General features: G+C 42.5%; 1 protein-coding gene across 1 annotated transcript in view; it reads left to right on the top strand.

Moving 5' to 3' along the window:
• The window catches only part of LOC139657807 (zinc finger protein ZFPM2-like), a gene marked incomplete at its 3' end in the record, with an annotated part of 71,363 nt that overhangs the window by 17,473 nt on the left and 39,427 nt on the right, over positions 1–14,463 (top strand). Inside the window, exon 3 of the mRNA XM_071535736.1 lies at positions 14,169–14,327. Within this exon, the coding sequence (XP_071391837.1) occupies positions 14,169–14,327 (159 nt within the window). The remainder of the gene's footprint in view (positions 1–14,168; positions 14,328–14,463) is intronic.

The raw sequence follows: 14,463 nt of genomic DNA, 5'->3' as shown, positions 1-14,463 counted from the left end.
TCAGTTGGATGAGAGCGTGTCATATTTGTGTCCACGTTTTTTTTGTTTTTGTTTCGAATAATCAGAGGGACATAATATTGCTTGTTTCCTCCCGGTTGATGTTTCCCAGTTGAGCTTATAGGAACAGTGCATGGCTGTAAAACACATTTCTCTGCGCAGATACCCAACCACACGTTTATGTTCGACGAGTGATGTCATTCCACCCAACTGATTGCCACTCGGCCGTGCCCTCCTCAGGATCAAAGCTAATTTTCGCTGCATTAGAGGACACTCGCGCTAGTGTACTGTGTGTTGATCTGGAGTGTTTACATGCGGTTCACTCCCCGAGGATTTTGTATTATTGTTGTCACACTATATGGAGCACAGCCACTCGCATTGTTCTAATACTCCACCGGTAGATTTGAAAAGAGCTGAGCAATCACTGAAAGACTTACATTATCCTCCAGTCTTTGATCGCTATTCATGTGTCTGCGCTAGGTAATCTTCCCCTCTAATCTCATTCACAGATATAAATAAACAAGTAATGCTCCAAATGAGAGAGAGCACACGAGTGAACATCCAGAGGATTATGGTAATTTGTGGATAAGTAGAGGTGTTTAAAAAAAAAACGTGACTTTTTAATAAGAAAGTTGCTTCCTAAAAAATATCTATTTTGCACTCTATGAACCTGTGTACTGTAAGAAGAAATTAATTGGTATACAAGTTATTTTCCTCAAATAGACTGCATGAGTAAATGGTGTAGTGATAGGGTTTTAAAATTTTTTGGAAGTTGGTTAATTTCTCTATAACAACAAAGCATGTTGTTATAATATAGTTCTCTAAGTGTTTAATGATGAGAAGGTATTGCACCACACAAGTGAAATTCCCTTGGGGATTCTTTTGTTGAAATACAGTAGATACTTCCATATTTGCTCACTATCGATTAATGAGTGACTTATCAATAAAAGCCCAAAATGCATCCAAATCAACACACCCATATTGCCAGTTGATTTTAGGACATTTCTCTTTTTTCTAATCTCTTCCAACTTGACATTGACACAAAGTCAGAAATCAATTATGTCTCCTACCCAAATGAAAGGCGGAAAAAACTAGTATATGACTTTAAAGTCAGCCTAGCTCGCCTTTGACACGGCACATTACAAAGGGAAAGGAAAATCACACTGCATACCTGATCCATAAAAAAAAAGCCTTTGAAATGGATTGCTGGGTGGGATCCAGTCTGGCACAAGTCATGGCATTGATGGCACAGCCCCTGGGCACAGGGATACTTGGCCTGGACAAGATGGTTGCTGGGCCCGTATCAGTGGGCACTGGCCCATCCTCTGGGAGCTCCTAAGCCATGCCGTCTGAAGAAGAACTGATGGGGTTGGCAGCACATATGGGCATGCTACGGGTTTTATTTCAGTCAAAACAGCCCCGATGTTATCGCCTTCAGCCACCAACACAGCAGCATCACCGGGGCTGACCGAGATGATTGAGCTTCACACAAATTCCTCCCACAAATTAGCTTCAAAACAGAGGGAGAAGTTTTCTTTTGTTCTCTCTTGACTGTTTTTTTTTTTGGCTTTACAGGATATATACAGCCCAGGTGCTGCAAGTTTAATCGTACACCACCATTTCTGTCTTCTGCATTGAGGTGACAATTTGTTCCAGCTAATTGGAAATTTGCGTTGGCCTTCAACGCGCAAAACATCAGCGCATCACAATGACATTGATATGATAATCATGGATCCCGCTATAGCCTCCACTGTTTTTTGTTTTTTTTCGTCGACTCGAGCCAAGACAGAAACTTGACAGCTGCAACAGTTTTCAGAAATAGTTAGATGATAACCATCCACGGGGGTAATGAAACTTCCACCTTTGATGAGAAGTTGAAAAGAGAGTGTTTCAGTGTTGGCTTGGCAGAGCATTAGACATGGCTGGAGGCAGGAAGGGGCAGGCGGGGGATCGAGCTGTTTAAATAGGTCTCATCCAGAGGTGACGAGAGCGCCGCATTCGCTGAACTGGAGGTGTGAGCCGGGGCTGCCAGTACATATCTTTTGTCTTTCATTATCTTTATTTCCTTATTATTTTAAATGGCCGGTGTGTGTGTTTTTTTTCTTCTCTAGAAGCTTTTTTGATATCCATTTAGATTGGAGCTTCATTAAAAAACCTCAGACAATGGAGTGACTTCTAATTAAGAAGCGCCGCATCTGGCCCCTGGCACCCTATCCCGTTGTTCCATCTATTTTGCTGGGGAGAATTCATTTGTTTCTTAATTAAGAAAAACACCAATAGCGTGAAAAATCTGCTTATGGTACCTGAATCCTAATTAGTTAAATAGTGAGGGGAAGGGGAAAACACATTCCAGTAGCCCTAGAAATGAACTCAGCGCTGATAAAAATGAACTAACTAGCCTTGCATAAATCGAAGCTGGGGAGAAAGTGTACCATCATTATGGCTAAGACAATATGCAAACTATCTTCAAAGAAATCAAATTGCCGGAATGTTTTCATTTGCATGTATTAACCATTAACATAATGAGGAGAAGTGACATTGGACCCGGATTGTGTGTCTGTTCGGATTGATAACTCTGCTGCATCTGCAAATAGTCTCCTCCGCAAAATTATGCTAGCAGTCAAATCAGTGTTGAACTGTGGAGGGAGAGGGAGAAAGAGGGAGAGAGATGGAGAGAGAGAGAGACAGAGAGAGACAGAGAGAGACAGAGAGAGAGAGCTGAGGCTTTTCCTTTTTTCCATTTTATCAGGGAGCTCTGTGCAAACCTGCTGCAGTGTTGAATCTGAGCCATCATCCTCTGACAGCTATCCTTAAACAGGAAGGGGCCGGGAGTCATTGTCTCTAAGGCTCTGCGGAAAGCTGTGTGTGTGTGTGTGTGTGTGTGTGTGTGTGTTTGTGTGTTTTTGGAAAGGGATGGGGGTTGGGGGGGAGGTGGATGCAGGGGGAAGTGCCCATGTGGCTGGTAGCTGGAGATGGACCTGGAGTGGGCACACTTCACACTTCTTACCCTCCCCCACATATATATAGTACACACACACACACACACACACATCTCAGTGCTTCCAGGATACCAAAGGCTCACTTATCTGTTCCGTAAAGACTCACCATGGCCCACATTGGCGAGTTGAGCGGGCAACCAGCCAAATCCACTGTGTTTTTTCCTACTGCAGGCATCATGCAAAACACTGAACTGTCTTCAATATTCAAAATAATTTTTCCAACATGCTATTTCCCAGGATCAGCCTCTTAGGTCAAATTATTCAATTAAGTGTCTGTTTATTACTGATACCAAAGCTGGGTGGCGGTTCTACTTATCACCTTTTTTGCAGATTGGTGTTCTCGCAGAATACCACCATAAAGATTGCCTTGGCTGTAATTAAAATGGCACAGAGACAAATTTGGCGCAGGGCTAAGACACGGGGAAATGAAGGAGGTAGGGGGAAATTGCAGGGGCTACGTTCTGTCATCCAATGAAAAAGTTGAAGCTGTAAAGCGGTAAGAGAAATTATTGTCAGAGCGCTTACTGTACGCCACAAAGGAGCAGGTGTAAGAGAAACGTGTCACCTTGTGGTGGCGTTGTTGTCATCGCGGTGCGTTTATGTACAGAAAACTGTCAGGAAACGGGGACTGTGCTTTGTGGCTCTGAGGGAAGCAAGTAAGCAGGAGTCAGGAATAGTGTGTGTGGCGGAGCGGATGCTGTTTAGACGTCCTAAACGCCAGCCGGGCTTCCATCCATCCACAGGCCCTGTGTGTGTTTGATGAGCTATTGGCAGGCTGTGGGGACACGTGTTCCCGTGCCTCGTGGCAAACATACCTTTCACCGTCTTTGACTCCACAAGCCTGTGTGACTTCTCAGGGAAAAAAAAAAAAAATATGAAAGAAATCAAAGCGCCAATAAGCTGAGGGTGTTAAGCCCGACAAAAAAAAAAAAAAAAACATAAGAAAGACCTGAGCGACGACTTTGGATTTTGACAGAATCTTCATGCGCTCTCTGACAAAAATTTGCATTGTTATCACAGATAACTGGTGATGTTTTTACTTGGTCGTACATTTTTGTGAAATATGTAAAATGTAAACCAAGCCTCTAACGATTCCCTTAATGACGCGGATCTTGCTTTTTCTCCCCCGAATCGCGTCTTAGCGGGCTTCTCAGTGCGGGATGTCTGATATCTGAATATTAAAAGGGAGTTTCAAGCTCATCTGCAAATGTGATTTGCACATATCACACTTCTGCAGTCGTCAAGCTGCTTCATCGCCAAGCTTCTGAGCAAAGGAGGCCGGGGAGGGGAGGGAGAAAAAAGAAAAAGAAAGATGCACATATGGGTTGCTATTGATGTATTCCATTTCTGACCTAATTTAAATCCCTGCCAACAAGCTCATATGCATACTGTACATTTGCTAAATTACAGAGTGTAAACCTTGCCTTCTCACGGAGACAGGTGTAAACATCAATGTTGTCATAATGCACCACCAGTAAATATGATAATCGCGTCGTGCTGCAATAGAGCACAAAATAATTTGGACATCATTTTGATGCCTGAGGGGCCCAGGGGAATGCCCTCCAGAACGAAGGTGGCCCATTGACATGCTATACACGCCAAGATATAATTATGGCTGCCTGTCTTTGTTCCTCCCAAGCTTCCTCTCAGAGCACTAGTAATTTGCTTGTGATATTTTGGTATTCTTTACAATTGAGTTATTCTCTGTGGACTTGAGTATTACATGGCGGTAAATGGAGATGAGGAGAAGCTGCTCTACAACCAAATTCCAACTTCAGAAATAGTGTGAGCGTGGTATCGCAACGACAAGGACAAGTGGATGCTGGTAATAAAAGTTTTTTTTGTAAACACCACTTTTGAAATTGAATTGAAAAATATTATTAATGATGTTACTTTGCTTGCTTTTTCGATTTTGGGTCCCTGCTGTAAGTGTCATCGCTGGCTATCTGTGTTGGACATTCCTGATAATAAGGGGCAATGCCAGAATATCTTTAGGGTATGCAGTGTGTCGAGCTGTGGTTTGTTGTCATGATAATCCCCTCATTTGTAATGTCGGGATCAGCAGGTTACGGCTCTCCACTTGCCTGCCATGTCAAGACTTGGGACTGGCGAGGTGGATTGTCATTTCTGAAGCAATATTTTGACAGCGCCTTCACTTTACTCGTATGCTTCAGCTCAAAGGTCAGAGCTGTGCCACTTCCATTTACTGTGTGTGAACACTCAATCCCTGAGGAGTGTAGCTCTCTACATCTCTCCCTGCCTGACTCTCTCTCTCTCTCTCTCTCTCTCTGTCTCTCTCTCTCTCTCTGTCTCTCTCTCTGTCTCTCTCTCTCACACACACACTGTCTTTCTCTCTCTTTCAGCCTCTCACCATTTAAATCACTTGTTTTAGGAGATAGATGTCAAGGCCAGTCCCACACAGAGCTTTATAGTGGGTCTAAAGCTCCCAAATTGAAGGGTAATTGCAGCTTATAAACCTTTGTAATAGAGTAAATGGGGAAAGGCAACTCAGTTCACCTCAACTCACTGCGATACCTGATTTCCCCTCTTGTCATCATTCCAATTAGTTTATCGCAAAAAATGCCACCTCTCCCTCAAATATTCCAATTCCCTGTTGCCTCATATCATAGGCATATTATTGGATATAAAAAAACAAAAAAAAAAAAAACATAGTCTGGTATGATTGTTGCAACTGCACAATGTCTCAATGGTTTAGCTGTCATCCATTTTGCTGTGTGCTTAGTGCCACTCCTCACACACCGTGGAAGGTTATGTCAACCAAATAAGGCACTTGTCAGTAATACAAAAAGACATTGTTGCCGGTCCATTGTCACCTGCTCTGCCAGCTATCATATAGAAAGTGATGGAGTGACGGTGTTTTGGAGCGCCGTGCGGCTCCGGGGCCCCAGGGGTATTATGGGTGTAAATCTCCTTCACACAGTTCCCCTCCAGGCCAGGCAGAGCAACATCATTAGCCGGAGCAGATGGAGGGGCTTCAGCTCCGTTCTCCTCTCTTCTGTCGGACTACTGCTGGAATCTGGTTTGATACAATGGGAGTGGATGAGAGCAACGCAGAGCCAGACAATGAATGATGAAATCCACATGAAATCAGATGAAAGTTACACACACATAAAAAAAACAAAAAAAAACCCCAAACAAAATAATGGATGATTCATCGTTTATTGCTGAAGTGATGGTAATAGTGGAGGTTTGTTAAAGCACTGTGTGTGTGTGTGTGTGGATGTGTGTCTGTGTGCCTGTGTTTAGGGAGCAGGGGAATAACATGCTAACTAGGGTTTGACCGATATTCTTTTAGGCCGATACCAGTAGCAATGTTTTTGTGTTGATATTGCAGATAGCTGAGATTTTGCTGATGTTTAAATTTGACTATTGTCACGCCAGAAATTTACAAGGATTCAGTGTTTGCCCTACATTTTTATTCTTGTCAGGATGGAAAAACATCTGAAACAGCATTTTGACCATCATGGGACACTAAAACTCTCCACTGAAACCCAGATTAATGAAATTCTTTTAGTGTCTTTAAGGGGTGACCCACCCCACTGATCAATAGTAGGGGGAAACTCTGAGATGCATTACGGCCTTAAAATAAAGAATTAAATTACAAAAAAATACAATTGAACAGTAAAATGAATAAATAAAATCTGCAAAGAAAATAAATTCTCATTGCACGTTTTAGAGTGTTTTTATGTAGCTGTGATCAGAGAGGAACATCCATCAGACCACATATAGTTTATTTAATAAAAGGCCAATATCTGCTCGATATATCTGTCTAACCCTAATGTTAACCCAAGCAGGTAATCAATGCAATCACATATCAATGAGGAGTATTTATCTCCAGCAGCCACTAGCTCCCCATTGATGCAGCAGTATTTCACAGTGTGCTAGAGGCCTGCTATCCAGGGAGCAGGGAGTGTGTGCTCTCTGAAGCACTGGCAGAATCCTAATCTTTCAGCAAGAAGCTTCACATGGCCAGATCAAGAATTAGGAGGGAGGCTGGGGGGAAAAAAAAGCCCATCTCGGTCTGTGTTTTAAAGGACAGTGCTTTGAATGTCATTTGACAATTTCCTTTTAATTAGAACTAATTTACAGAAAGATGCCCACCAGCTAATCTTTACAGGATAATTAACTTCTATTTTCTTTACTTTTAATTAAAAAGTGGAAAAGATTTAGCTGATCCATAAAGAATTGTTCTTTTGAAATGTTCATCAGACTTCACACTTCTTTTGGCATTGGTAATATTTAGATCATATCTGCAGCTCACAGTCTCCACTGAGTTATTGCAATGATTTTCTCCCCCTTATCCGAGGTATTAAGAAGTGGAACTATCAATAGTAGAAATAGGAACCAGAGGCAAATTAGAATTGAATTAATGAAGAATTTATTGCAAAAGGACCCCCCCATCCCTCATAATGCTGGAATGAAATTGACATCTTAGATATATTCATTTCATAGAAATTCCTTGATGGGGAAATATTGTTTTATCTACATTATTTGATACAGTAATCATTTTCCTTTTTCTGAAGGCTCCCCATTAAATTCTTTGAAATGATGCTCGACTAAAAGCTAATTGTTGCTGAAGCAGTTTTAGCGTTTACATTATTGCTATTTCACCCCCACAGAATCACAGGCCACTGAATAGTTCACTTGGGAATTTCTTTAGGTTGAAAAGCAGTATCACATTAAGCGCTAAAGACATATGTAAAGTGCTTGGTGCCTTTACGGGATCAGAATCCCCTCGGCCTCATCTGAGGTTCTTGAGCTGGTAGGGAGAAGTCTTTCCTGGCCACAGTTAGCACCTTCCAACAGACTTTACTTAGTGGAGATAAAGTGAGCCAATATGAGGTGAGCGCGCTGTAGACAGAGCCTCCACTCCTCTGCAGACGAGCCAATGGCTGAAGATGGATGCCCCCACTTAACCATGATAGCTCCCTGGAGGAGCCTCACTCAATGGCTTCATTAAAAGTGAACGTTCTAGTGAAAAGCTCGCTTATAAACCAGTAATTAAGACCACACATATTTTACCTGCTTTGTTTCAGCTGTCACATCCGGTGTAGAGGCACATGGTTAACTTTTATTTCCTTATAAGTAACAGAATGACACCAATAAATCACTCAGCCACAGCAGCAGCAAGGGTGTAACAGGACGCACTTGGGAATGCATAATACGATACAGCATGTATTGATGTTAGCCATTTTAACACCGGTTTTACTCTGTTCACTGCCCCTACAAACTGAAAGAGAATGGTACGATCCATTAGTGTACCCCATATTACTTGGAGGACTACCTTCGTGACTTTTATGGACCAGACATTGTCCCAGTGTCCGCCTGTGCGTGTGCGTGTGTGTGTGTGTGTGTGTGTGTGTAGAGTCTAGAGAGACGAGTAGAGACAGTAGAGTGAAGCAGGACCCAGCTAACTCCACAGAGAAACTGGCTGGCATCTGCTGAAGCCCTCGGGCATGCTCAGAGGTGCCTCCAGCATTTTAATGGCATAGTCAAATGCCAGCATGTTTTCATGCTTTTCCAATTCAAATTCATTGGATAAAGAAATAAGAGTGTGTTATTCCCCTTCAACAGTCCTGACAGAAACACTGGGCGCAACAACACAGAACTTAGCAACCACGCTGGGATCCAACGTTGTGTCTGATTGGAATAAGATACTCAACCGAATTATGTTGCAACAATATTTGAGAAATTTGTACCGCAAAAAAAAGAAAAAAAGAAAATTCCCCCGTCTTAGAGAAATAACATTATTCTGCATCTGGTTAACACTTTCACCAGCTGTCATGAGGGATCAGCAGATAGTGATACTGATACAGTCGCTTTTTCCCAGCCAATGGGTGTGTCTCAGTCTTACTCCATGAACCATGAATGTACAGTAATGTAAACTTAGTGGGCCATCTAAATGCATGATGTCATCAGAATGCATTTAGATGCCTTGTCATCTGTGGTGCTGCAGCCTCACAGACGGGTGTGTGTATGTTTCTGTGTTTGTGTGTAAGTGTGTGTGTGTGTGTGTGTCTGTGTGTGTGTGTGTGTGTGTGTTCTACAAGGATGTGAATACATTTATTCAGCCTTCGATGAACTCGCCCTCCCTCTTTTTCACCACAATTTCCAGACGAGCGTTGGTGCTGAGTTTTGAAGCAGTTTGTTGACTGTTGATTGTAAGTGCCCGAATTTAGGAAGGCAGCCATTTCTAATCACCAGAATTACATTGCTTAGCAACCGGAAAATCAAGTTAAACAATACCATTGCTTATTCTTGGTCACAGACTGCAGCGCTGAGAACACATCAGTCTCCACTGAAGCTCTTCCACGCTCCTCCCAACACACACACACACACACACAAACACACACACACACACGCACACACACGCATGCACACACATACACACAAGCAAAGCCATTCACAGACACAAAATATACAAATGGTAATTTACTTTTGACTTGTGTTGCGACATTAGCTCCACATTTAGTTTGATCACAGAGTGTGTAACTTGGAAAAAGACTGTTATTTTTTTTTTCTTATGATTTACGCAGTATGAAAAAGTGTTTGAAATGAAAAATTCCTTTGAGGGTTTCTGTAGCATATTAAGCTATTAAGAATTGCGTAAATGGTATCTATTTTATTACAGTGATCAAGGATTAAATTAGAGGCTTGAGCCCTGTAACGTATACACTGGGTCTCCTCCAAGGCTGAGGGAGCCCTCAGCTTCCCAAAGGTCATTAGAGCCGAGGAGAGAATATCGCCCCCAGTCTCCCCTTGCCTCTTTCCACTTTCTCCTCCTTCTCTTTCTCTTCCCTCTCAGACTTCCCAACCCCACCGTGCAAGACCAGACAAAACTGTTATTCTCATTTTCACACTTTGCTGTCAGAGAGCGGGTGTGTATCCGTTTCTTTTCTGCGGCTGCGGGGGTAAACACATGAATGTGTACCTAAGTCTACCTGTTTATAGAGGCTCACAGTGTAGAGCTAAGTAAAGAGTGCAGCAGCCACTTTGTAACTTGAGACAAAGTCTATATTTCTATATTTCCTCCCCCGCACAAGTTAGGAGAGTCCTGCGGAGTACGCGTGTGTTAACCTGGAAGTCTGGAAGGCCCAGTATCAGTGTTGGCACAAAGGGCCAGTCACAGGGAGCGGAGTTGGCAGGGGTTGAGCCGTGTGGCCCTGTTGGATTTTAGGGCTGCATTATGCATTCATGTTTAGTCTCAGGTGCTACGTTTTATCCCCAGGCCAGCTTGGACACATTTTCAATGGACCTTTTGGATGAAAAACTGTATAGGTGGGAGCAAAAATGATTTCCATGCTTATAGAGATCTGCCGCTTTGTTCTGTCAGATTCAATTACCTCACCTCTAATTAGGGAGCTATAGAGGAGGCTGGGTTTGTGATCCGCACATCACACTGTGGAGCCTGCTGATAATGTGAGGTATCGCTATCACAGCCCGGCCACAAGCTCCCCACATTGCGGACGGCTGGAAAAGCATGCCATGAAATTAGCAGTCACTCATACAGTTCAGACGCTCGTGTACACACATATTTGTTTAGAGCTCTTCTTTTTTTTTTTTCAGTGTGAGTTTCGGAGGCAAGATCGGCGCATCTGTGCTGTGTGTTTTTTTTTTTCTTTCCTCCATTTACTGTTTTAGCTCAGTGAGGCACATTTAAAATAAAGCTCACTGACTAGTATTTTCATGAAGGATATGCTCATTCCACCACCTCTGTCCATACTCTCCTCTTCCCTGCTCCCCTTCCTCTGTGACTCATTAATCCTCTGTCCATCATATGGTCTCAGAGTATCACCCCATTTTATAGACTCAGTGGGGGCATTACCATATCCCTCTCCGGAGCTCCACTCCGCATGGCCGATCCCTATCAGACAGAGGCCATGCCATGAACAAAAGAGCCACTGTGATCAAGCCTGCATTCAGCCACCAATGTCTCTATTAGCATTGGCTGCTCCTGCCTTCTGCTCCTGCTGCATGACTATTTGAACAGGGCTGAGATTTCTTTCTCTAGTCGGCAGAGGAAGACCTTGATGAATGTGGGCGATACAGTTCAGGGCGGACGGTGTGGATGACAGGGTTGTGGGGGCGTAGGGATACCTGTACACTGACCCTGATTGAGAGGAGGTTCAGACAGGCTGTAGTTTGCCAAAACTTTCTCTTTAAATTGAGCAGAGATTAGTCTTGGTGCTGAGATGCTTTATAAAAGCTTGCTTGAGAAAGAAACATGATGAATTAACATGAGAAAGATATATTGGGGAACTAAGAGAAGGTCAACAAGCTGTAAATAGAAGATGGTAAAGATAATTATTACAAATATTTCCTTATTTTGAAAATCTAATTACACTGGTTTATATAGAAAGTGCATCTAGGAAAATTCATGTAGGGACATTTTGAAAGCTGAGATATTACAATGCCAAAAATTCAAAACAGCGGTCAATTGGGCAGCTTGGCCTTAATAGTGTGTAATAGTGTGAGACACACGCATGGAGCAGAGCAGTATTCCCAGATTATATTGACAAAGACAAGGCGCTTACAATAGATGGAAAGCATGCAATAACAAAATATTTCTGTGCAGATTTCCAAAAGGTTGTGTGTCTGCAGCTGCATCATATGGTTACTTCCAGAGTCACCTCCCCAACTAGAGTTTTGAAATTCTTTGGGTTTACAGACTTTTGTGTACGTTGTAATGAGAGCCCCCTTTTAGAGCAGATCGTGTTGTTTTCTGCGGAGCAGTGAAATGCAGACGCTCTCTCCGCAGTGTCATTGGCCATCTGAACTCCAGAGGAGGCTTGATAAGAGGGTAAAGCAGCAGGCATTCCTCCGGCCCATTCGTCAGCAGCGCCTATAGAAATGCACCAACAAGCGTGGGTCACACAGTGAATGTGACAGGATTTTAAACAGTACACAACTAAATATAGCAGGAACGCCACTATCAGAAAATGAGTTAGGAGTGTGGTGCTAGTCGTTTAGAAAGTCATTATTCTTATCATTGCTGTCTCTGAAATAATTTCAGGTCTCTCCATGCAATGAATACTGTATAATAAACTAAACATGTGAGAATGCGAACAAACTTTGGTAATCTACGCGGTCCCCAAGAAGTAGCCATCAGACCCACTTTAATGTCTCCGACTGTGTGGAGTATTTCATTTTTCCATATTCAGTAAGGCCCAGAGTATCTCTATTGGTTTGAAAATGGTCCATTTTAGTTAGTATCTGTTAGAGTGGGGAACTGAGATGCCCTTATTTTGAGTCTATTAAACCCCAATTCTATCTCATCTTATCTACCTAATCTTTGTGTCTTATTGACCATGAAGTTTATCTTTAATCTCCCTTTACCCTTATTATCGCACAACACTATAGGTCTATTTTCTATGGTGCAATAGTGTTGCTCTATTTGCCGGCAACGAGGAAGAATCGTTTAGTTGTACACACAGTTCTTATTCAGCTGTGTAATGGAATGTGTACAGAGTGTGTATAGAAATGTATTTTCCCCCCGTCTTTCACACTGTCTTCAATTGCCTTGGCAGGAGCATTTAACGCCAGTCATGCAATCTCCCCTTGATACTGCGATATTTATCTCTCAGTATCATCTTAAGCGATGGTAGACTCATCGAGTCACTTCATGCCTCACTTCACTCCTCAGCGAATCAGCAGAAGGCATCAGATAAGATCATAAAACTGTATCCTAATTTAAAGCACCACTCTCCCTCCACAGTGTCTATTAGAGATCTGTGTGCTAATTCTTTTCATGTCCAGGGCTCCTGCAGATGTAGGGTTCTACAAAGGAGTAATTTATAAGACTAATGAAAAGAGCAAGCAGTTTGTGGAGATCAGGGGGTCTTTTATGAGGCTCTGTGCGGGAAGAAAGAGAAACAGGAGAGGCGCACCAGCCCCACTTTCTGAACTGAAATTATTGCTTTATTAAAGCTGAGGGGCTCACTCCCACTACAATAGAACAAACACACTGAAAGGTGTCGAGAGGATATCAGTGTACATACTCTGTTTGAGCTCCAGGATGATGCACAAGAGGCTGCAACATAGCTCATGTGTGACAGGCAGAAAGAGAGAGAGAGCATTCACATCTAGCAGGCAGTGACAACAACAATTTTGATATGATTATTCACTCTCAGTTTAAACACAGTCACAGCAAGAGAAGGAGATTTTTTTTATGAAAATGATGCAGGTTTCTGCAGGACTGCCAGCAGTGTATCATTTCAAATATAAACTAAGCTTAAACTTGAAATGTTCCATCATTTCTTTACTATGGTAATTCGTGGAGACATTGGAGACATGTTTTGGAGGGAGAGAGAGGTGTGCAAGATGCACATTATCTTAATAACATTCAAATGCCGGGTGAGATGTTTTTCAGAACTAATACAATTCAGGTAGCAGTACAGTAATTCCATCAACGCCCTTGATTGAAGCAAAATGGTAATATGCAAATACCAAAAGAGATGTACAGCTACAAGCAAAACTCTGAAATCATTTAGATTTAAAGAAATAATATTGCACAGAGGGGGGAAAAATTAATCACACGGAAAAGTGTCTCCTTTAAGATTGCACTGGTGTATTACCCGGAGGCATGGAATGTAAATGGAAAATCAACATTGTACCCTGTGATAAGGCTAACAAATTAATAAAAGTATTTTCTTTCCTCCTCCCATGCTGATGCCTGTATGAAAAGTCTGGAAAGGAACTTTTTTTTTCTCCCTCTCTGTGAGGTTTTGTTTTGCAGGTGGTGGGATTAACATCAACGCTCACCTTGGCTGCATGTCAGCTTGTTTTTCACAAAATGCAAAGTCTCAAAGGGCTTTTTCAATAGCTATTATGGAAGGACCTTTGTGAATTTTTATGGTATAATAACATTCTTTATTGACATGTGCCTTATCTTTGTCTATACTGAGTATCTGAGCATGTAGAGCATAGACAGTACAGCGCAGTGCTGTGCTTTGTATTGTATCTGCATTTGTAGTATCTCAACAAAGGAAACAAGGAAAGACTGAAGTTTTTCTTGAAAGCCTGAAGGATGTGATGAAACTACTGAACATCTCCCCTGTGTGTGTGTGTGTGTGTGTGTGTGTGTGTGTGTGTGTGTGTGCGTGCGTGCGTGCGTGCGTGTGTGCGTGCGTGTGTGTGTGTGTGTTCCCTCAGGTCCTCTGGAGGATGGCCTGGAGGAAGAGGAGGAGGAGTGTGTCTCCGAGGAGAACGAGCTCTTGGCCAAAGACGAGTTCTCGGTGGAGGAGAACTTCTCCGCCGAGTTTGAGACTGAGAACATGAGCTGTGAAGACATGGAGTACTTCTGCAACAAAGGTAATGATCATTTACTTGGTTTAGTAACCCGCTCAAGTCTGTTTAAACCTAAACTCTGCCATTGTGCGCTCGCATTTCACAGTGCTCTTTTCAAACTGTATTTCAAATAGCTAATATGAGACAATATGTTAAACAT

Source organism: Centroberyx affinis, unplaced genomic scaffold (genome assembly GCF_046629955.1).
Source record: "Centroberyx affinis isolate AG114_WGS23_722 - 3 ecotype Tasmania unplaced genomic scaffold, CSIRO-AGI_Caff_v1 ptg002760l_1, whole genome shotgun sequence".
NCBI lineage: Eukaryota > Metazoa > Chordata > Actinopteri > Beryciformes > Berycidae > Centroberyx > Centroberyx affinis.
Note: the sequence above shows the minus strand (reverse complement) of the source record. Positions and strands in the feature narration are given on the sequence as shown.